At 41.4% G+C, this 23,371-nt stretch overlaps 1 protein-coding gene across 1 annotated transcript in view; it reads right to left on the bottom strand.

The window, feature by feature from the left end:
- Positions 1–23,371, bottom strand: part of TTC3 (tetratricopeptide repeat domain 3) — a 410,905-nt gene that overhangs the window by 11,270 nt on the left and 376,264 nt on the right. The window contains exons 39-40 of the mRNA XM_053705936.1: positions 15,478–15,830; positions 13,312–13,453 (exon numbers count right to left, since the gene is read on the bottom strand). Of these exons, the coding sequence (XP_053561911.1) occupies positions 13,312–13,453; positions 15,478–15,830 (495 nt within the window). The remainder of the gene's footprint in view (positions 1–13,311; positions 13,454–15,477; positions 15,831–23,371) is intronic.

The raw sequence follows: 23,371 nt of genomic DNA on the forward strand, positions 1-23,371 counted from the left end.
CAGAAGAAGAAAACACATCAAAAATGGTAGAATTTAGTAAAAGTATGCAAAGAGGACCAAGTTGCTGCTTTGCAAATCTGATCAACCGAAGCTTCATTCCTAAACGCCCAGGAAGTAGAAACTGACCTAGTAGAATGAGCTGTAATCCTTTGAGGCGGAGTTTTACCCGACTCGACATAGGCATGATGAAATAAAGATTTCAACCAAGATGCCAAAGAAATGGCAGAAGCTTTCTGGCCTTTTCTAGAACCGGAAAAGATGACAAATAGACTAGAAGTCTTTCGGAAAGACTTAGTAGCTTCAACATAATAATACAAAGCTCTGACAGCATCCAAAGAATGCAATGATTTCTCCTTAGAATTCATAGGATTAGGACATAATGAAGGAACCACAATTTCTCTACTAATGTTGTTAGAATTCACAACCTTAGGTAAAAAATTCAAAAGAAGTTTGCAGCACCGCCTTATCCTGATGAAAAATCAGAAAAGGAGACTCACAAGAAAGAGCAGATAATTCAGAGACTCTTCTGGCAGAAGAGATGGCCAAAAGAAACAAAACTTTCCAAAAAAGTAATTTAATGACCAAAGAATACATGGGTTCAAAAGGAGGAGCTTGAAGAGCCCCCAAAACCAAATTCAAACTCCAAGGAGGAGAAATTGACTTAATGACAGGTTTTATACGAACCAAAGCTTGTACAAAACAATGAATATCAGGAAGATTAGCAATCTTTCTGTGAAAAAGAACAGAAAGAGCAGAGATTTGTCCATTCAAGGAACTTGCGGACAAACCTTTATCTAAACCATCCTGAAGAAACTGTAAAATTCTCGGTATTTAAAAAGAATGCCAAGAAAAATGATGAGAAAGACACCAAGAAATATAAGTCTTCCAGACTCTATAATATATCTCTCTAGATACAGATTTACGAGCCTGTCACATAGTATTAATCACAGAGTCAGAGAAACCTCTTTGACCAAGAATCAAGCGTTCAAACTCCATACCTTAAAATTTAAGGATTTGAGATCCTGATGGAAGAAAGGACCTTGCGACAGAAAGTCTGGTCTTAACGGAAGAGTCCACAGCTGGCAAGAGGCCATCCGGACAAGATCCACATACCAAAACCTGTGAGGCCATGCTGGAGCTACCAGCAGGACAAACGAGCATTCCTTTAGAATCTTGGAGAATATTCTTGGAAGAAGAACTAGAGGCGGAAAGATATAGGCAGGATGATACTTCCAAGGAAGTGATAATGCATCCACTGCCTCCGCCCGAGGATCCCGGGATCTGGACAGATACCAGGGAAGTTTCTTGTTTAGATGAGAAGCCATCAGATCTATTTCTGGGAGTTCCCACATTTGAACAATCTGAAGAAATACCTCTGGGTGAAGAGACCATTCGCCCGGATGCAACGTTTGGCGACTGAGATAATCCGCTTCCCAATTGTCTATACCTGGGATATGAACCGCAGAGATTAGACAGGAGCTGGATTCCGGCCAAACCAAAATTCGAGATACTTCTTTCATAGCCAGAGGACTGTGAGTCCCTCCTTGATGATTGATGTATGCCACAGTTGTGACATTGTCTATCTGAAAACAAATGAACAACTCTCTCTTCAGTAGAGGCCAAGACTGAAGAGCTCTGAAAATTGCACGGAGTTCCAAAATATTGATCGGTAATCTCACCTCCTGAGATTCCCAAACCCCTTGTGCCGTCAAAGACCCCCACACAGCTCCCCAACCTGTAAGACTTGCATCTGTTGAGATTATAGTCCAGGTCGGAAGAACAAAGAAGCCCCCTGAACTAAACGATGGTGATCTGTCCACCACGTCAGAGAGTGTCGTATAATCGGTTTAAAGATATTAATTGAGATATCTTTGTGTAATCCCTGCACCATTGGTTCAGCATACAGAGCTGAAGAGGTCGCATGTGAAAACGAGCAAAGGAGATCGCATCCGATGCGGCAGTCCTAAGACCTAAAATTTCCATGCATAAGGCTACCAAAGGGAATGATTGTGACTGAAGGTTTTGACAAGCTGATATCAATGTTAAACTTCTCTTGTCTGACAAGGACAGAGTCATAGACACTGAATCTATCTGGAAACCTAAAAAGGTTACCCTTGTCTGAGGAATCAATGAACTTTTTGGTAAATTGATCCTCCAACCATGATCTTGAAGAAACAACACAAGTCGATTCGTATGAGATTCTGCGAAAATGTGAAGACTGAGCAAGTACCAAGATATCGTCCAAAATAAGGAAATACCAAAACCCTGTTCTCTGATTACAGACAGAAGGGCACCGAGAACCTTTGAAAAAATTCTTGGAGCTGATGCTAGGCCAAACGGTAGAGCCAATGCTTGTCTAAAAAGAGAATCTCAGAAACTAAAAGTGATCTGGATGAATCGGAATATGCAGATATGCATCCTGTAAATCTATTGTAGACATATAATGCCCTTGCTAAACAAAAGGCAGGATAGTCCTACAGTTACCATCTTGAATGTTGGTATCCTTACATAACGATTCAATATTGATAGATCCGGAACTGGTCTGAAGGAATTGACCTTCTTTGGTACAATGAAGAGATAGAATAAAACCCCAGCCCCTGTTCCAGAACTGGAACTGGCATAATTACTTCAGCCAACTCTAGATCTGAAACACATTTCAGAAATGCTGAGCCTTTGCTGGGTTTACTGGGACACGGGAAAGAAAAAAATCTCTTTGCAGGAGGCCTTAACTTGAAGCCAATTCTGTACCTTTCTGAAACAATGTTCTGAAACCAGCGATTGTGAACGGAATTGATCCAAATTTCTTTGAAGAAAACGTAATCTGCCCCATACCAGCTGAGCTGGAATGAGGGCCGCACCTTCATGGGTACTTAGGAGCTGGCTTTGGGTTTCTATAAGGCTTGGATATATTCCAAACTGGAAATGGTTTCCAAACTGATACCGCTCCTGAGGATGAAGGATCAGGCTTTTGTTCCTTGTTGTGAGGAAAGGAACGAAAACGATTAGACCTAAATTTACCTTAGATTTTTTATCCTTTGGTAAAAAAGTTCCCTTCCCTCCAGTAACAGTTGAGATAATAGAATCCAACTGAGAACCGAATAATTTATTACCCTGGAAAGAAAGGGATAGCAAAGTAGACTTAGAAGACATATCAGCATTCCAAGTTTTAAGCCATAAAGCTCTTCTAGCTAAAATAGCTAGAGACATATACCTGACATCAACTCTAATGATATCAAAAGATGGTATCACAAATAAAATTATTAGCATGTTATAGAATAATAATGCTATAAAATTATGATCTGTTACTTGTTGCGCTAAAGCTTCTAACCAAAAAGTTGAAGCTGCAGCAACATCCGCTAAAAATATAGCAGGAGTAGAGACAGCCCCATTAACCTTAGGGATTTTGTCCCAAAAACTAATCTGTCAGATGGCACAGGATATAATTGCTTAAAACGTTTAGAAGGAGTAAATGAATTACCCAAATTATTCCATTCCCTGGAAATTACTTCAGAAATAGCATCAGGGAGAGAAAACACTTCTGGAATAACTACAGGAGATTTAAAAACCTTATTTAAACGTTTAGATTTAGTATCAAGAGGACCAGAATCCTCTATTTCTAATGCAATTAATACTTCTTTAAGTAAAGAACGAATAAATTCCATCTTGAACAAATACGAAGATTTATCAGCATCAACCTCTGAGACAGAAACCTCTGAACCAGAAGAACCATTATCAGTATCAGAATGAAATCTGAAAAAAGAGAAGTTTTAAAAGACTTATGTATACTAGAAGGAGAAATAACAGACATAGCCTTCTTAATGGATTTAAAAATAAAATCTCTTATGTTATCAGGAACACTCTGAAAATTAGATCTTGACGGAACAGCAACAGGTAATGTAACAGTACTAAAGGAAATTTTATCTGCATTAATAAGTTTGTCATGACATGCAATACAAACAATAGCTGGAGAAACAGATACCAAAAGTTTATAGCAGATACACTTAGCTTGGTAGCTCCAGCACCGGGCAGCGATTTTCCTGAAGTATCTTCTGACTCAGTTGCAACGTGGAACATCTTGCAATATGTAATAGAAAAAACAACATATAAAGCAAAATTGATCAAATTCCTTAAATGACAGTTTCAGGAATGGGAAAAAAATGCCAGTGAACAAGCTTCTAGCAACCAGAAGCAATAAATAATGAGACTTAAATAATGTGGAGACAAAAATGACGCCCATATTTTTTAGCGCCAAATAAGACGCCCACATTATTTGGCGCCTAAATGCTTTTGGCGCCAAAAATGACGCCACATCCGGAACGCCGACACTTTTGACGCAAAAAAAACGTCAAAAAATGACGCAACTTCCGGCAACACGTATGACGCCGGAAACAGAAAAAAAATTTTGCGCCAAAAAAGTCCGCGCCAAGAATGACGCAATAAAATGAAGCATTTTCAGCCCCCGCGAGCCTAACAGCCCACAGGGAAAAAGTCAAATTTTTTAAGGTAAGAAAAAATGATTGATTCAAATGCATTATCCCAAATATGAAACTGACTGTCTGAAAATAAGGAATGTTGAACATCCTGAGTCAAGGCAAATAAATGTTTGAATACATATATTTAGAACTTTATAAAAAAGTGCCTAACCATAGCTTAGAGTGTCACAGAAAATAAGCTTACTTACTTACCCCAGGACACTCATCTACATGTTGTAGAAAGCCAAACCAGTACTGAAACGAAAATCAGCAGAGGTAATGGTATATATATAAGAGTATATCGTCGATCTGAAAAGGGAGGTAAGAGATGAATCTCTACGACCGATAACAGAGAACCTATGAAATAGACCCCGTAGAAGGAGATCATTGCATTCAAATAGGCAATACTCTCCTCACATCCCTCTGACATTCACTGCACGCTGAGAGGAAAACCGGGCTCCAACCTGCTGCGGAGCGCATATCAACGTAGAATCTAGCACAAACTTACTTCACCACCTCCATAGGAGGCAAAGTTTGTAAAACTGATTTGTGGGTGTGGTGAGGGGTGTATTTATAGGCATTTTAAGGTTTGGGAAACTTTGCCCCTCCTGGTAGGAATGTATATCCCATACGTCACTAGCTCATGGACTCTTGCTAATTACATGAAATAAATAGGCCCCTCCCACTCATATTACAACAGTGGGAAGCCTCAGGGAACTGTTTCTAGGCAAAATTCAAGCCAGCCATGTGGAAAAAACTAGGCCCCAATAAGTTTTATCACCAAACATATGTAAAAAACGATTAAACATGCCAGCAAACGTTTTAAAATACACTTTTATAATAGTATGTATCTCTATTAATAAGCCTGATACCAGTTGCTATCACTGCATTTAAGGCTTTACTTACATTACTTCGGTATCAGCAGCATTTTCTAGCAAATTCCATCCCTAGAAAAATATTTTAACTGCACATACCTTATTACAGGAAAACCTGCACACTATTCCCCCTCTGAAGTTACCTCACTCCTCAGAATATGTGAGAACAGCAAAGGATCTTAGTTACTTCTGCTAAGATCATAGAAAACACAGGCAGATTCTTCTTCTAAATACTGCCTGAGATAAACAGTACACTCCGGTACCATTTAAAAATAACAAACTTTTGATTGAAGAAATAAACTAAGTATAAAACACCACAGTCCTCTTACGACCTCCATCTTAGTTGAGAGTTACAAGAGAATGACTGGATATGGCAGTGAGGGGAGGAGCTATATAGCAGCTCTGCTGTGGGTGATCCTCTTGCAACTTGGGAAGGAGAATATCCCACAAGTAATGGATGATCCGTGGACTGGATACACTTAAGAGAAATAAACCTCCCTGTCGGCTACTAAATTTAGTATTGTAGGCCGTTGGGAGCAGGGACATGTATCAGTCATGCATAACACCTTCATACTGAAGAGAAATAAACCTCCCTGTCGGCTGTTAATTTAGTATTGTAAGCCGTTGGGAGCAGGGACATGCACCATTCATGCATCACATTCTCGTGCTGAACTAGCATAAACCTCCCTGTCGGCTGCTAATTTTAGTATTGTAAGCCGTTGGGATCAGGGACATGTATCACATTCTTATACTGAATAAAAATAGCCCTCCCTGTCGGCTGCTAATCTTAGTATTGTAAGCCGTTGGGAGCGGGGACATGTATCCATGTATCACATTCTTATACTGAATAAAAAACAGAATTTATGCTTACCTGATAAATTGCTTTCTCTTGTGATGTATCGAGTCCACGGATCCATCCTTTACTTGTGGGATATTCTCCTTCCCAACAGGAAGTGGCAAAGAGAGCACACAGCAGAGCTGTCCATATAGCTCCCCCTCTAGCTCCACCCCCCCAGTCATTCGACCAAAGGTTAGGAAGAAAAAGGAGAAACCATAGGGTGCAGTGTTGACTGTAGTTTAAACAAAAAAGCTACCTGACTTAATAGCCAGGGCGGGCCGTGGACTCGATACATCACAAGAGAAAGTAATTTATCAAGTAAGCATAAATTCTGTTTTCTCTTGTAAGATGTATCGAGTCCACGGATTCATCCTTTACTTGTGGGATACCAATACCAAAGCTTTAGGACAAGGATGAAGGGAGGGACAAGACAGGTACCTTAAACGGAAGGCACCACTGCATGTAGAACCTTTCTCCCAGAAATAGCCTCCGAAGAAGCAAAAGTATCAAATTTTTAAAATTTGGAAAAAGTATGAAGCGAAGACCAAGTCGCCGCCTTACAAATCTGTTCAACAGAAGCCACTGCTCTGGTAGAATGAGCAGTAATCGTTTCGGGAGACTGCTGGCCAGCAGTCTCATAGGCCAAACGGATGATGCTTTTCAGCCAAAAGGAAAGAGAGGTAGCAGTCGCCTTCTGACCTCTCCTCTACCAGAATAGATAACAAACAATGAAGGTGTTTGTCTGAAATCCTTAGTGGCTTGTAAATAGAACTTAAAAGCACGAACCACATCAAGATTGTGTAACAGATGTTCCTTCTTTGAAGAAGGATTAGAACACAGAGAAGGAACAACAATTTCCTGGTTAATATTCTTATTAGACACAACCTTAGGAAGAAAACCGGGTTTGGTACGCAAAACTACCTTATCTGCATGGAAAACCAGGTAAGGTGAATCACACTGTAAAGCAGATAACTCTGAAACTCTTCGAGCAGAAGAGATAGCTACCAAAAACAAAACTTTCCAAGAGAAAAGCTTAATATCTATGGAATGTAAAGGTTCCAACAGAACCCCTTGCAGAACTGAAAGAACTAAATTCAGACTCCATGGCGAAGCCACAGGTCTAACAGGCTTGATTCTGACTAAACGCTTGAAAGTCTGGTACCACTGCCAGACGTTTGTGTAAAAGAATAGACAAAGCAGATATCTGTCCTTTTAAGGAACTAGCTGATAATACTTTCTCAAATCCTACTTGGAGAAAGGACAATATCCTGTGAATCCTAATCTTACTCCATGAGTAACCCTTGGATTCACACCAAAAAAAGATATTTTCGCCAAATCTTATGGTAGATTTTTCCTTTCTAGCCTGAATCAGGGTATCAATAACCGACTCAGAGAAACCACGCTTTGATAGAATTAGGCGTTCAATCTCCAAGCAGTCGGACGCAGAGAAATTAGATTTTGATGCTTGAAAGGACCTTGTATTAGAAGGTCCTGCCTCATTGGTAGTGTCCATGGTGGGACATATGACATGTCCACTAGGTCTGCATACCAGGTCCTGCATGGCCACGCAGACGGTTACAGAATCACCGAAGCCCTCTCCTGCTTAATTCTGGCAACCAGACGAGGGAGGAGAGGAAACGGTGGAAAAACATAGACCAGATTGTGGTGTTCTGACGGGACGCCATCAGATCCAATTCTGGAGTGCCCCATAGCTGAGTCAGCTGGGCAAATACCTCCGGGTGGAGTTCCCACTCCCCCGGGTGAAAAGTCTGATGATTTAGAAAATCCGCCTCCCAGTTGTCTACTCCTGGGATGTGAATTGCTAAGAGATGGCAGGAGTGACCCTCCACCCACCTGAATATTTTGGTTACTACCGTCATTGCTAGGGAACTCCTTGTTCCCCATTGATGATTGACGTAAGCTACAGTCATGATGTTGTCCGACTGAAATATGATGAATTTGGCCGCAGCTAGCCGGCGCCATGCCTGAAGCGCGTTGAATATCGCCCTCCGTTCCAGAATGTTTATCGGGAGAAGAGCTTCTTCCCGAGACCATAAGCCCTGAGCTTTCAGGGAGTCCCAGACTGCACTCCAGTCCAACAGACTGGCGTTGGTCGTTACGATGATCCACTCTAGTCCGCGGAAACACATTCCCCGAGACAGGTGATCCTGAGGCAACCACCAGAGAAGAGAATCTCTGGTCCCCTAACCCAGCTGTATTTGAGGAGACAAATCTGCATAATCCCCGTTCCACTGTTTGAGCATGCATAGTTGCAGTGGTCTGAGGCGTATCCGTGCAAAAGGGACTATGTCCATTGCCGTTACCATTAGTCCGATTGTCTCCATACACTGAGCTACAGATGGCCGAGGAATGGAATGAAGGGCTCGGCAAGTGATTAAGAGTTTTAACTTTCTGACCTCCGTCAGAAATATTTTCATTTCTACCAAGTCTATTAGGGTTCCTAGGAAGGGATCTATTGTGAGGGGGGAGAGAGAACTCTTTTTGATGTTCACCTTCCACCCGTGAGACCTCAGAAAGGCCAATACAATTTCCGTGTGAGACTTGGCTTTTTGGAAAGTCGACGCCTGAATTAAGATGTCGTCAAGATAAGGCGCCACTGCTATGCCCTGCGGTCTTAGAACCGCCAGGAGGGACCCTAGCACCTTTGTGAAAATTCTGGGAGCAGTGGCCAACCCGAAAGGAAGAGCCACAAACTGGTAATGCTTGTCCAGAAAGGCGAACCTGAGAAACTGGTGATCTTTGTGGATAGGAATGTGCAGATACGCATCCTTTAAATCCACGGTGGTCATATATTGACCCTCCTGGATCATTGGTAAGATTGTCCGAATGGTCTCCATCTTGAATGATGGGACTCTGAGGAATTTGTTTAGAATCTTGAGATCCAGGATTTCTGAAAGTTCCCTCTTTCTTGGGAACCACAAACAGGTTTGAGTAAAAACCCAGCCCCTGTTCCGCAATTGGAACTGGGCGGATCACTCCCATTGTATGTAGGTCTTCTACACAGCGTAAGAACGCCTCTTTCTTTGTCTGGTCTGTAGACAGATGAGAAATGTGGAACCTTCCCCTTGGAGGGGAGTCCTTGAATTCTAGAAGATATCCCTGGGATACAATCTCTAAGGCCCAGGGATCGTGTACATCTCTTGCCCAGGCCTGAGCCAAGAGAGAGAGTCTGCCCCCTACTAGATCCGGTCCCGGATCTGGGGCTACCCCTACATGCTGTCTTGTAGGCAGCAGCAGGCTTCTTGGCCTGTTTACCCTTGTTCCAGCCCTGGTAAGGTTCCCAGGCTGACTTGGGTTGGGAAGCGGTACCCTCTTGCTTTGCAGCAGGGGAGGATGAAGCGAGACCGCTCCTGAAATTCCGAAAAGAACGAAAATTATCTTGTTTGTTCTTTATCTTGAAGGTCTGAAATAATCTCTTTCAATTCAGGCCCGAAGAGGGTCTTTCCTTTGAAAGGGATGTTCAAAAGTTTGGATTTTGACGACCCATCGGCCGACCAGGACTTTAGCCATAGCGCCCTGCGCGCTAAAATGGCGAAACCTGAATTCTTTGCCGCTAACTTAGCTAGTTGTAAAGCGGCATCTGTGATAAAAGAATTATCCAGCTTAAGAGCCTTAATTCTGTCCATAATATCCTCATATGAGGCCTCCGTCTGGAGCGCTTCTTCCAGCGCCTCGAACCAGAAAGCAGCTGCAGTAGTTGCAGGAACAATGCACGCAATGGGTTGGAGAAGAAAAACTTGTTGAACAAAAATTTTCTTAAGTAAACCCTCTAATTTTTTATCCATAGGGTCTTTGAAAGCACAACTTTCTTCAATTGGTATGGTTGTGCGTTTAGCAAGTGAAGAAATGGCCCCCTCCACCTTAGGGACCGTCTGTCACGAGTCCCGCATAGGGTCAGATATAGGGAACATTTTCTTAAAAACAGGAGGGGAAACAAAGGAAATACCTGGTCTATCCCACTCCCTAGTAACAACATCCGCAATCCTCTTAGGGACCGGAACACATCAGTGTAAACAGGAACTTCTAGGTACTTGTCCATTTTACACAATTTCTCTGGAACCACCACAGGGTCGCAGTCATCCAGAGTAACTAATACCTCCCTGAGCAATAAGCGGAGGTGTTCTAGTTTAAATTTAAAAGCCGACATATCTGAATCTGTCTGAGGAGAAACCTTTCCTGAATCGGAAATTTCTCCCTCAGACAGCACATCCCTCACCCCAACTTCAGAGCATTGTGAGGGTATATCGGATACGGCTACTAAAGCGTCAGAATGCTCAGTATCTGTTCTTAAAACAGAGCTATCACACTTTGCAGGTAACACGGGCAGTTTAGATAAGAACTCTGAGAGGGTATTCATAACTGCCGCCAAGTCTTGCAAGGTAAAAGAGGTAGACGCACTAGAGGTGCTAGGCGTCGCTTGAGCGGGCGTAACTGGTTGTGACACTTGGGGAGAGGTTGACGGCCTAACCTCGTTACCTTCTGTCTGAGAATCATCTTGGACCACATTTTTAAATGCAACAATATGTTCTTTAAATGTATAGACATATCAGTACAAGTGGGACACATTCTGAGAGGGGGTTCCACCATGGCTTCTAAACACTTTGAACAAGGATTTTCCTTGGTGTCAGACATGTTTAACAGACTAGTAGTAAAACAAGCAGGCTTGGAAATCCCTTTAATCAAGTAAAAACACACTTTGAAAAAAAAAAAAAACGTTACTGTGCCTTTAAGAGATAAAAACGGCACACAATTTTGCAAAACAGTGAAAAAATGCAGCAAACTTTTCGAAATTTTTACAGTATGTACCTAAAGCATTAGTAAGATTGCACCACTAGCAATAAAAACGATTAACCCCTTAATGCCCAAACCGGATCGACAGTAAGCCAAAAGACCGGTTAAAAACGTTCAGCACCTTGCCACAGCTTTCTGCTGTGGCACTACCTGCCCTTAGGAACCAGATTTGTGGGGAAAAAGCTTCTTATAGGCCCTCAAACTGCAGCCGGACCCTCCATGTGAAACAGCCTGAACTTCTAGTCAAATATAACTGCGCATCTGAGGCGCGAAATTAGGCCCCCCCCCCCCCGCCTCACTACGGTGCTTGTGAGGCCTAAAGAAACACTACCGAGTGTTTTAATAATAGCCATGTGGGTAACAACCCCTGAAAGAAAACCAAAGGAACCTTCAAAGTGTCTCAAAAACCCCCCGATATTTTCAATAAAAAACGTTTGCCAAGAAAGTAGTGTCAACCAGCATAAACCAGCCCTGTCATGTAAGCTTGAAATTCCATACTTAGTCTCTGAATACAGCTTACCCTTCCCTCATGGGGATATTATCAGTCTTTTCTAGCATTATCACAGTCTTGTCTAGAAATAAATGACTGAACATAACTTATTGCAGCCTAACCTGCAAACCGTTCCCCCCAACTGAAGTTTTCTTGCACTCCTCAGTCCTTTGTGGGAACAGCAGTGGATTTTAGTTACAACATGCTAAAATCATCTTCCTCCCTGCAGAAATCTTCATCTCCTTTCTGCTAGAGAGTAAATAGTACACACCGGTACCATTTAAAATAAACTCTTGCTTGTAGAAAATAAAACTACATTTTTTACACCACATTCACTTTACCCTTCCGATTGCTTAGAGCCGGCAAAGAGAATGACTGGGGGGTGGAGCTAGAGGGGGAGCTATATGAACAGCTCTGCTGTGTGCGCTCTTTGCCACTTCCTGTTGGGAAGGAGAATATCCCACAAGTAAAGGATGAATCCGTGGACTCGATACATCTTACAAGAGAAATAATAAAAATAACCCTCCCTGTCGGCTGCTAATCTTAGTATTGTAAGCCGTTGGGAGCGGGGACATGTACCATTCATACAGAACACCCTTATACTGAAGAGAAATAAACCTCCCTGTCGGCTGCTAATTTAGTAATGTAAGCCGTTGGGAGCAGGGACATGAACCATACATGCATAACACGTTCATGCTGAAAACGAATAAACCACCCTGTCAGCTGCCATTTTTTGTAATACAAGCCGTAGAGAGCATGGCGAAATTATCAAAAATAATAGAGCCACTCCTTCACGTCTTAGCAGCAACTGCCCAATAACTTACCCTCACTCTTAGGGATACATATATATATATAGTGCCAAATATTTCTGTGTACCTACTCCAGAAAACAAAATTCAGCACTTAACTGAGAACTCTGCCCGGCAGTAAGGCAGCCCACCCGGCTTGCGAGGCCCTCAATTTCTCCTCACATTGGCCTGTGGAAATAAAAAAGTACCGAGTCTCTCTCTTCCCTCAGACTTTTGCAGGTAGGGCAGCAAACCATGTATGGGAGGCGCAGTGAGAATTATGTCCCACCAGTTCCCATTGCTCTAAAGCCACCAAATGCTTTTCTGTAGAGACTGATATGTACTACAGCTACACCCTAAACAAAACAGCACAATCTGGCACTGTTTTTAAAATAAAAAACTCTTGATTGAAGAATCAAAAACTAACACCTCACTTTGCCATCTCCTATCACTAACGTAAGCAAAGAGAATGACTGGAGTGAGAGAGAAGGGAGGAGTTATATATACAGCTCTGCTGTTGTGCTCTTTGCCTCCTCCTGCTGACCAGGAGGCATAATCCCACAAGTAAGGATGAAATCCGTGGACTCATCGTGTCTTTAAAAAGAAATAATGGATTTTCTGGTTATCTTAGGTCGGCCTAGGACCACTAACCAATATAGATTTATAAAACAATACAATCTAGGGTTGGAAGTGAATTGTCCTAATATAATATATTTATAATCAGAGTAAGAAATAAAGAAAATGAAACTTCACCAGAACGAATACATAGCCCAATCTGGAATATCTTCAGATGAACTGAATAATTTGACTTTGTAAAGGTCCTTAAAAGGTATACGCCCCCTAAATTATAGGAACTATATTGACTTTTATAAAAAGGGCTTGCAACATGTGAAAGTTGAACCCTACGGACTCATAGCCTTATTTTAACCCACAGTCTGATCATCATGGCTGCATTAAAGTGGAAAAAAATCAATATGAAATGATAATGCAAACATAGTTTTAATGTTGTATGCAGCTAAAACTCCATAATTACTCACATGAGAAGCTGGTACCAAAGACTTAGTCTGCATATCCAGTATGTGCTCGATAACCCGGCTAATAATGTCTTCATGCTTCATACCAGCAAGAGTACCACCGGTTTTACTGCGCAGATCCTTAATAAACAGGGCAAGTTCTCCGCTATAAAAGAAATCCTAGTATTAAAATGATTTTAGAAAAAGAATTTCACAAGTTTATAAGCAAATTTTCTGTTACGTCAGGGACACACTAATACTTTTTACAGTCCTTGCCGTTCTATTCTGGGGAGCACATAAATCAATTCTTTATTCTACACTCCCAGATCTCTGTGTCAATTGATGTGAATAACCACAACAACAAAAAATGCTACTTGACACCAGACCAGACCTCTCACTTGGTCACATCATCTTCTATAGAACATCTACAAAATCTGCTCTTTTCCCACACAAGACACACCACTAGATTAAAACCAACACAGAAAACTGGAAATGAGTCTGTCTTTAGTTTAGCAGAACAGATATAGTTTAGCCCAGTGTTTTTCATTTCTAGACTTCAGGGCACCCCAATGGTCAACATTTTCATTATATTCAAACTAGATTCACAAAGATTAAATAATCAGATGATGGGTGAGAGCAGGTTAGTAACCATGGTTACTGATCATCCTATTTCACCTGTGCTCTTGTTCAGATATAAAAATCTGGATTGTTGTTGAAAAACACAACTGTAGCCAATCATGAATAGCCAATTATGGTCTTGAAAATAACATTAAAAACCCCTCTACAATACAAATATCTTTGTTTACTCTGTTATCTTCCTTGGTTCTAGTTCTCATTTCACAAATTTACACAACAACTAGTTAAAATGAAACCAACACACACAGCTAGCGACAAGCCCCTTGCTAAACATTTTGCTGTTCTGATTGTGGCTAAACTAGTAAATTATTTTCAGGGTGTTTTTTTTTTTGCCTGTTTCGTCAACCTAGCAGCTGACACTGCTTATCTCAGGAATGTTCTTACACCTAAATTAAACTCTTACCAATGACCACACCTCTGCTGTCCTCTGTTTTACATTCAAACCTCTCCATTACTCAAATCAATTTACTTATTGTCAACCTAGTCTGCTTTATCAATATGAGATTAAATATTCCTAATCTATATAAACATGAGAGAGATTTTGTGTAGAATTACGGAGTTAACTTACTACTTTATTTCAATAATGCAACTTTGTTTAACATTGTCTTGCCCCTATTTATTGCATAAAGTAACATAGTAAAAAGTGTCATGCTCTTATTTGTTACAGCATGTAATTTTGTCACTACCAGGGATTTATATAGTGGCAGAATTATGCTTTCCTACCTTGAATCAATGCCTCTTAATACATGCTAGTATCTTATTAGCCTTTGTAGCCGCTGCCCTGCATTGTGCACCCATCTTTAGCTTGTTATCTATTACTTCTCCCAAATCCCTTTCCCCCTCTGTTTGGCTAAATCTTGTACCATTTAAGTAATACGTTGCCTGATTATTTTTACTTCCAAAATGTAGAACCTTGCATTTTCCCGTATTAAATCTCATTTTCCATTTAACTGCCCATACTTCTAATTTTTGCAGATCCCTTCGTAACAAAAGTTCATCCTGCTCTGACCTTACTTAACTTAGTATCATCTGCAAAAATAGAGGTGTCGCTATTTAATCCTTCATTTATAAAAATATTAAAAAGAACAGGGCCCAGTACTGATCCCTGGGGGACTCCACTGATTACCTTTGTCCAATCTGAGTAGGATACATTCACTACTACTCATTGCTCCCTATCCTTTATCCAGTTATTTATCCATGAGCTAAAATTTTCAGCTATTCCCAGTCCCCTAATTTTGTGCATTAATCTCTCATGTGGCACTGTATCAAACGCCTTTGCAAAATCTAAGTATATCACATAAACCGCTTACCCTTTATCTATATTTTTACTCACTGCCTCATAGAAACTAATTAGATTAGTTTGACATGATCTATTTCTCATAAAACCATGCTGATTTGAACTCATAATCTTGTTTACACGAATGTGCTCATCAATATAATCCCTTATAATCCCTTCAAATATCTTCCACACTATTGATGTCAGACTAACTGGTCTATAGCTTCCTGGATCATCCCTGCTTTCCTTTTATTGTGACTGTAAAGACAATATTGTACCTTTTGTAATGAGGAAATATATCCTGCAGTTCTTCAATGATCCTATCAAACATTGTCTGTTTCGCAGGAGATGGCTGTCGTCCTTCTAACAGCATATTTTGTTTTCTTTCTTGTCCAATTGGTTTTTGTACCTTGGGCTGTACAGGTGCTGGTAGTTTTGCATCAACCACAGAAGGTATAGGTTTCCTATCAGACTCCATAGGGATGGCAGTTTTACTTGACACGGTTTTCTTTGTTGGAGATGAAACAGATAGTTGAGGCAAAGGATTAGAATGTATTGAAGGTGAATTAGGTTGGTATGATGTGAACATCTTGGATATGTGAGGTGCAGGCTGTGGCTGCAGTGGTAACAGCTGTAACAAATATAAAATGTTATATCTAGGAGGGAAAGAGAGACAAACTGGAGGAAATAGAACTAAAACCTTATTGTAACTTCTATCTACCAGATATCTATATACGGGGGATGACAAAGTGCACCTTGGCCATACTTGCAAATGTTGCCCATTATACATTTTATTTGTATTATACAAACTCAAACACAATTACACATTCGGCTGAATATTTTAGACACACTTAAAAGGGATATAAAACTAAAGTGTTCTTTTGTGATTCAGGTAGAGCATACTATTTTAAAAAAGTTTACAATTTAATTCTATTATGAAATTTGCTTCGTTCCCATGATATTCTATATTGAAGAGATACGTAGGTAGGCATCTGGTGCACTAAATGGCAGGAAATAGTGCTGCTATCTAGTGCTCTTGCAAATGGATAACATTCATACAAAACTGCTGCAATATAGTGCTCCAGAAATGGGAGGACCCCTAGCCATATGCCACTGCTTTACAACAAAAGATAACAAGAGTACGAAGTTGTTTAAAATCGTATGCTCTATCTGAATCATGAAATAAAAATTTGTGATTTCATATCCCATTAAAAAAACAAAATTTATGCTTACCTGATAAATTTATTTCTCTTGTGGTGTATCCAGTCCACGGGTTCATCCATTACTTGTGGGATATTCTCCTTCCCAACAGGAAGCTGCAAGAGGACACCCACAGCAGAGCTGTCTATATAGCTCCTCCCCTAACTGCCACTCCCAGTCATTGGACCGAAGACAAGCAAGAAAAAAAGGAGAAACTATAGGGTGCAGTGGTGACTGTAGTTTAAAAAATAAAAAACACCTGCCTTAAAATGACAGGGCGGGCCGTGGACTGGATACACCACAAGAGAAATAAATTTATCAGGTAAGCATAAATTTTGTTTTCTCTTGTAAAGGTGTATCCAGTCCACGGGTTCATCCATTACTTGTGGGATACCAATACCAAAGCTTTAGGACACGGATGAAGGGAGGGACAAGGCAGGAACTTAAACGGAAGGCACCACTGCCTGTAAGACCTTTCTCCCAAAAATGGCCTCCGAAGAAGCAAAAGTATAAAATTTATAGAATTTAGAAAAGGTATGAAGCGAAGAGCAAGTCGCCGCCTTACAAATCTGTTCAACAGAGGCCTCATGATTAAAAGCCCATGTGGAAGCTACTGCTCTAGTGGAATGAGCTGTAATTCTCTCAGGAGGCTGCTGGCCAGCAGTCTCATAAGCTAAGCGAATTATGCTTCTTAGCCAAAAGGAAAGAGAAGTTGCCGAAGCCTTTTGGCCTCTCCTCTGTCCAGAGTAGACAACAAACAAAGCAGATGTTTGACGAAAATCTTTCGTAGCTTGTAAATAAAACTTTAAAGCACGAACCACATCAAGATTGTGTAATAGACGTTCCTTCTTTGAAAAAGGATTAAGACATAAGGAAGGAACAACAATCTCCTGATTGAAATTCTTATTAGATACCACCTTAGGCAGAAACCCAGGTTTGGTACGCGAAACTACCTTATCTGCATGGAAAATCAGATAAGGGGAATCACACTGTAAAGCAGATAACTCCGAAACTCTTCGAGCCGAGGAGATAGCTACTAAAAATAGAACTTTCCAAGATAAAAGCTTAATATCTATGGAATGCAAAGGTTCAAACGGAACCCCTTGAAGAACTAAATTTAAACTCCATGGTGGAGCAACAGGTTTAAACACAGGCTTGATTCTAACCAGAGCCTGACAAAACGCCTGAACATCTGGAACCTCAGACAGACGTTTGTGCAAAAGGATAGACAGAGCAGAAATCTGTCCCTTTAAGGAACTAGCTGACAATCCCTTCTCCAATCCTTCTTGGAGAAAAGATAATAACCTAGGAATCCTGACCTTACTCCATGAGTAACCCTTGGATTCACACCAATGAAGATATTTACACCATATCTTATGATAGATTTTCCTGGTGACAGGCTTTCGAGCCTGAATTAAGGTATCAATGACTGATTCGGAAAAACCACGCTTTGATAGAATCAAGCGTTCAATCTTCAAGCAGTCAGACGTAGAGAAATTAGATTTGGATGTTTGAAGGAACCTTGAAGTAGAAGGTCCTGCCTTAGCGGCAGAATCCATGGTGGAAAGGATGACATGTCCACCAGATCTGCATACCAAGTCCTGCGTGGCCACGCAGGGGCTATCAAGATCACCAAAGCTCTCTCCTGCTTGATCTTGGCAATCAGACGAGGGAGCAGAGGAAACAGTGGAAACACATAAGCCAGGCTGAAGGACCAGGGCGCTGCTAGAGCATCTATCAGCGCTGCCTTGGGATCCCTGGACCTGGACCCGTAACAAGGAAGCTTGGCGTTCTGACGAGACGCCATGAGATCCAGTTCTGGTTTGCCCCAAAGTTGGATCAACTGGGCAAATACCTCCGGATGGAGCTCCCACTCCCCCGGATGAAAAAGTCTGCCGACTTAGAAAATCCGCCTCCAAGTTCTCTACTCCTGGGATATGGATAGCCGAGAGATGGCAAGAGTGAACCTCTGCCCATAGAATTATCTTTGAAACCTCCAACATTGCCAGGGGGCTCCTTGTTCCCCCCTGATGGTTGGTATAGGCTACAGTCGTGATGATGTCCGACTGAAATCTGATGAACCTGACCGCAGCTAGCTGAGGCCAAGCCTGAAGAGCATTGAATATCGCTCTTAGTTCCAGAATGTTTATCGGAAGGAGGGCCTCCTCCTGAGTCCACGAACCCTGAGCCTTCAGGGAGTTCCAGACTGCAGCCCAGCCCAGAAGGCTGGCATCTGTCGTTACTATAGTCCATTCTGGCCTGCGGAAACTCATTCCCTTGGACAGATGGACCCGAGATAGCCACCAGAGAAGAGAATCCCTGGTCTCTTGATCCAGATTTAGTAGAGGGGACAAATCTGTGTAATCCCCATTCCACTGATTGAGCATGCAAAGTTGCAGTGGTCTAAGATGTAGGCGGGCAAACGGAACTATGTCCATTGCCGCTACCATTAATCTGATTACCTCCATACACTGAGCCACTGACGGACGAGAAATGGAATAAAGAGCACGGCAGGAAGTTAGAAGTTTTGACAACCTGACCTCTGTCAGATAAATCTACATTTCTACTGAATCTATCAGAGTTCCTAGGAAGGAAACTCTTGTGAGAGGTGAGAGAGAACTCTTTCTTTCGTTCACCTTCCACCCGTGAGACCATAGGAATGCCAGAACAATGTCCGTATGGGACCTGGCGATATGAAAAGTTGACGCCTGTATCAGGATGTCGTCTAAGTAAGGGGCTACTGCTATACCCTGCTGTCTTAGAACCGCCAGAAGGGACCCTAGAACCTTCGTAAAGATTCTTGGTGCCGTGGCTAACCCGAAGGGAAGAGCCACAAACTGGTAATGCCTGTCTAGGAAGGTGAACCTGAGAAACTGATGATGATCCCTGTGTATCGGAATATGTAGATAAGCATCCTTTAAATCCACGGTAGTCATATATTGACCCTCCTGGATCATAGGTAGGATGGTTCGAATAGCCTCCATCTTGAAGGATGGGACCCTGAGAAATTTGTTTAGGATCTTGAGATCCAAGATTGGTCTGAAAGTTCCCTCTTTCTTGGGAACTATAAACAGATTTGAATAGAAGCCCTGCCCCTCCTTTGGAACTGGGTGGATCACTCCCATAACTAGTAGGTCTTGAACGCAATGTAAGAATGCCTCTCTCTTTATCTGGTTTGCAGATAATTGTGAGAGATGAAATCTCCCCTTTGGAGATGAAGCTTTGAAATCCAGAAGATATCCCTGGGAAACAATCTCCAAAGCCCAGGGATCCTGGACGTCTCTTGCCCAAGCCTGGGTGAAGAGAGAAAGTCTGCCCCCCCACTAGATCCGGTCCCGGATCGGGGGCTACTCCTTCATACTGTCTTAGAGGCAGCAGCAGGCTTTTTGGCCTGTTTCCCCTTGTTCCAAGCCTGGTTAGGTCTCCAGACTGGCTTGGACTGGGCAAAATTTCCCTCTTGTTTTGTAGAAGAGGAAGATGAAGCTGCGCCACTCTTGAAGTTTCGAAAGGAAAGAAAATGAGTCTGTTTGGTCCTTAACTTGTTGGACCTATCCTGGGGAAGGGCGTGGCCCTTTCCTACTGTAATATCAGAAATGATCTCCTTCAGTCCAGGCCCAAATAGGGTCTGCCTTTTGAAGGGGATCTTGAGAAGTTTAGACTTTGAAGTGACATCAGCTGACCAGGATTTAAGCCATAGCGTCCTACGTGCCTGAATGGCAAAACCTGAATTTTTAGCCGTTAGCTTGGTTAAATGAAAAACGGCGTCAGAAATAAATGAATTGGCTAACTTAAGAGCTTTAAGCCTGTCAAGGATATCATCCAACGGGGTCTCTACCTGTAAAGCCTCCTCCAGAGACTCGAACCAGAAAGCCGCTGCAGCAGTGACTGGGGCAATGCATGCAAGAGGCTGGAGAATAAAACCTTGTTGTATAAAGATTTTCTTAAGGAAACCCTCTAATTTCTTATCCATAGGATCTAGGAAAGCACAACTGTCCTTGACAGGAATAGTTGTACGCTTAGCTAGGGTAGAGACTGCTCCCTCCACCTTAGGGACCGTCTGCCACAAGTCCCGTGTAGCGGCATCTATAGGAAACATTTTCATAAAAGCAGGAGGGGGAGAGAACGGCACACCTGGTCTATCCCATTCCTTAGTAATAATTTCTGATAACCTCTTAGGGATTGGAAAAACATCAGTGTAAACAGGCACTGCAAAGTATTTGTCCATTTTACACAATTTCTCTGGGACTACAATGGTGTCATAGTCATCCAGAGTCGCTAAAACCTCCCTGAGCAACACCCGGAGGTGTTCAAGCTTAAATTTAAATGCTGTCATTTCAGAGTCAGACTGAAGTAACGCCTTCCCTGAATCAGAGAAGTCACCCACAGATAGAAGCTCTCCTGCTTCAACTTCTGCACATTGTGAGGGTATATCAGACATAGCTACTAAAGCTCTGTATTTGTTCTAGCCCCAGAGCTGTCCCGCTTTCCTTGTAACCCTGGCAGTTTGGACAATACCTCTGTGAGGGTATGATTCATAACTGCCGCCATGTCTTGTAAAGTAAACGCATTGGACGCGCTAGATGTACTTGGCGTCCCTTGAGCGGGAGTTATAGGTTCTGACACGTGGGGAGAGCTAGATGGCATAACCTCCCTTTTGTCAGTCTCAGAAACCTCAGGTGATAAATCTTTAAAAGCCATAATATGGTCTTTATAACTTATAGAAAGGTCAGTGCATTTGGTACACATTCTAAGAGGGGGTTCCACAATGGCTTCTAAACATAATGATCAAGGAGATTCCTCTATGTCAGACATGTTTAACAGACTAGTAATGAGACCAGCAAGCTTGGAAAACACTTTAATAAATGTGAAAAAAGCAATAATAAAAAACGGTACTGTGCCTTTAAGAGAAAAAAACTACCACATAAACTGCAAAACAGTGAAAAAAAGTAGTAAACTCTACGAAATTTTTACAGTGTGTATAAGGGACTAAAGCAGCATTGCACCCACTTGCAAATGGATGATTAACCCCTCAGGCCCAAAAACGAATTAACCTGTTAAACAGTCAAACACACTGCCGCTGTGGCTCCTACCTGCCCTTAAAAACGATTTTGCAGGAAAAACCCCCTCTATAGAGGTCCTATAAGCCAGAGGACTCCTTCAGGGAAGCTGGATGTCTCAGACTGAAAATGAAAATAGGCCCCTCCCACCATGCACTCAAAGTCAGAGGGCCTTAAAAAAGTACTCCTAGGAGTAATCTAACAAGCCATGTGGAAATTAGGCCCCAAATAAAGATTTATCACCCTCAGAGAAAAAACGTTTTTATTTATAAATCATGCAAACGTTTTTACACTAAGTAATATAGGTATTAACATGAATATTATCCCTTTTTGCAAGCATGATCCCAGTTGTTGTTAAATCACTGTATCAGGCTTACCTTAAATATACCAGGCACTGTCAGCATTTTCTAGACCTTATCTCTCTAGAAAAAAATATACTGAACATACCTCAAAGCAGGCAATCTGCAGACCGTCCCCCCAACTGAAGTTTTCTTTCCATACTCTTCAGTTATCTGTGAGAACAGCAATGGACCTTAGTAACAAACCGCTAAGATCATCAAACCTCCAGGCAGAAGTCTTCTTCCAATTTCTGCCTGAGAGTAAAAACAGTATAACGCCGGTACCGTTTAAAAATAACAAACTTTTGATTGAAGGTAAAAACTACACTAAGTCACCACATCTCTCTTGATACTTCCTTTCTTGTCGAGAGCTGCAAGAGAATGACTGGGAGTGGCAGTTAGGGGAGGAGCTATATAGACAGCTCTGCTGTGGGTGTCCTCTTGCAGCTTCCTGTTGGGAAGGAGAATATCCCACAAGTAATGGATGAACCCGTGGACTGGATACACCTTTACAAGAGAAATGTAACTGATAAAGCAAACCATATACATTTTACATGGAACCTTTAAATAATATACATCATGATCTTGCTTATTCAGTATAACGTTTCATTGAGTTTTTCCATTAAGAGTACAACAATATAAAACATCACAGAACTAAAAACATGAAATCATTCAGGGGTTCAAGAAAAAAAGTCAAGAGAGTCCAACGTTAGAGTATTAATGGGTTGATCCCCATAAAGGGAAGCTGGGAGCCCATATTAGTGTCAAAGGCAAATATAGATTTTAAACGGCAAATACAGAACATAGTAGTACAACAACAAACTATTAGCAGAACGAAATAAATAGCAAAAGCACCACTAAACACAGTAGATTAGTATAATCAATAAATGCATAATATAAAGACGATGCAAAAGCATTTTAAATTCAAACTGACAAATGTCAGTTACATTTTCCTTCCTAATGCATCATGTGACAGCCATCGGCCAATCATAAAACGCATATAGGTATAGCATGTGAATCTTGAACATGCTCAGTAGGAGTTGGTGCCACAGAAAGTGTGCATATAAAAATATTGTGCACATTTAGATAATGAAAGTGGATTGGAAAGTTGTTTAAAATTGTGTGCTCTATCTGAATCATGAAAATGTAATTTTGACTTGACTGTCCCTTTAAATCATATGCAAAATAAAGGTTCCAGTGTCCTCCACAGAAAATGTTATTGCTATAAAGTAGCTGGGTGGGGGCAAAGTAAGAGATTCTGATATTAAAAACAAATTCTGCAATCTAAAGCACAAATTAATTGCATAATTTAACATGTATTTAATGATAATTAAAATAAAGTCTATTTCCACTCCCCCTGAATCATGTGACAGCCATCAGCCAATCACAAATGTATACATGTTTATTCTTTGAATTCTTGCACATTGCTCAGTAGGAAGTGGTGACTCAAAAAGTATAAAAAGACTGTACATGTTTTGTTATTGGAATTAAAATCAGCTGGGTGGTTGTGAAGTTTAGCAGGAACCATGTGTCATCCGATGAGAAGTTTTAGAAAAATAATTTGTATAGTGTAGTGC

This window comes from Bombina bombina, chromosome 3 (assembly GCF_027579735.1).
Source record: "Bombina bombina isolate aBomBom1 chromosome 3, aBomBom1.pri, whole genome shotgun sequence".
NCBI classification, from domain to species: Eukaryota; Metazoa; Chordata; class Amphibia; order Anura; family Bombinatoridae; genus Bombina; species Bombina bombina.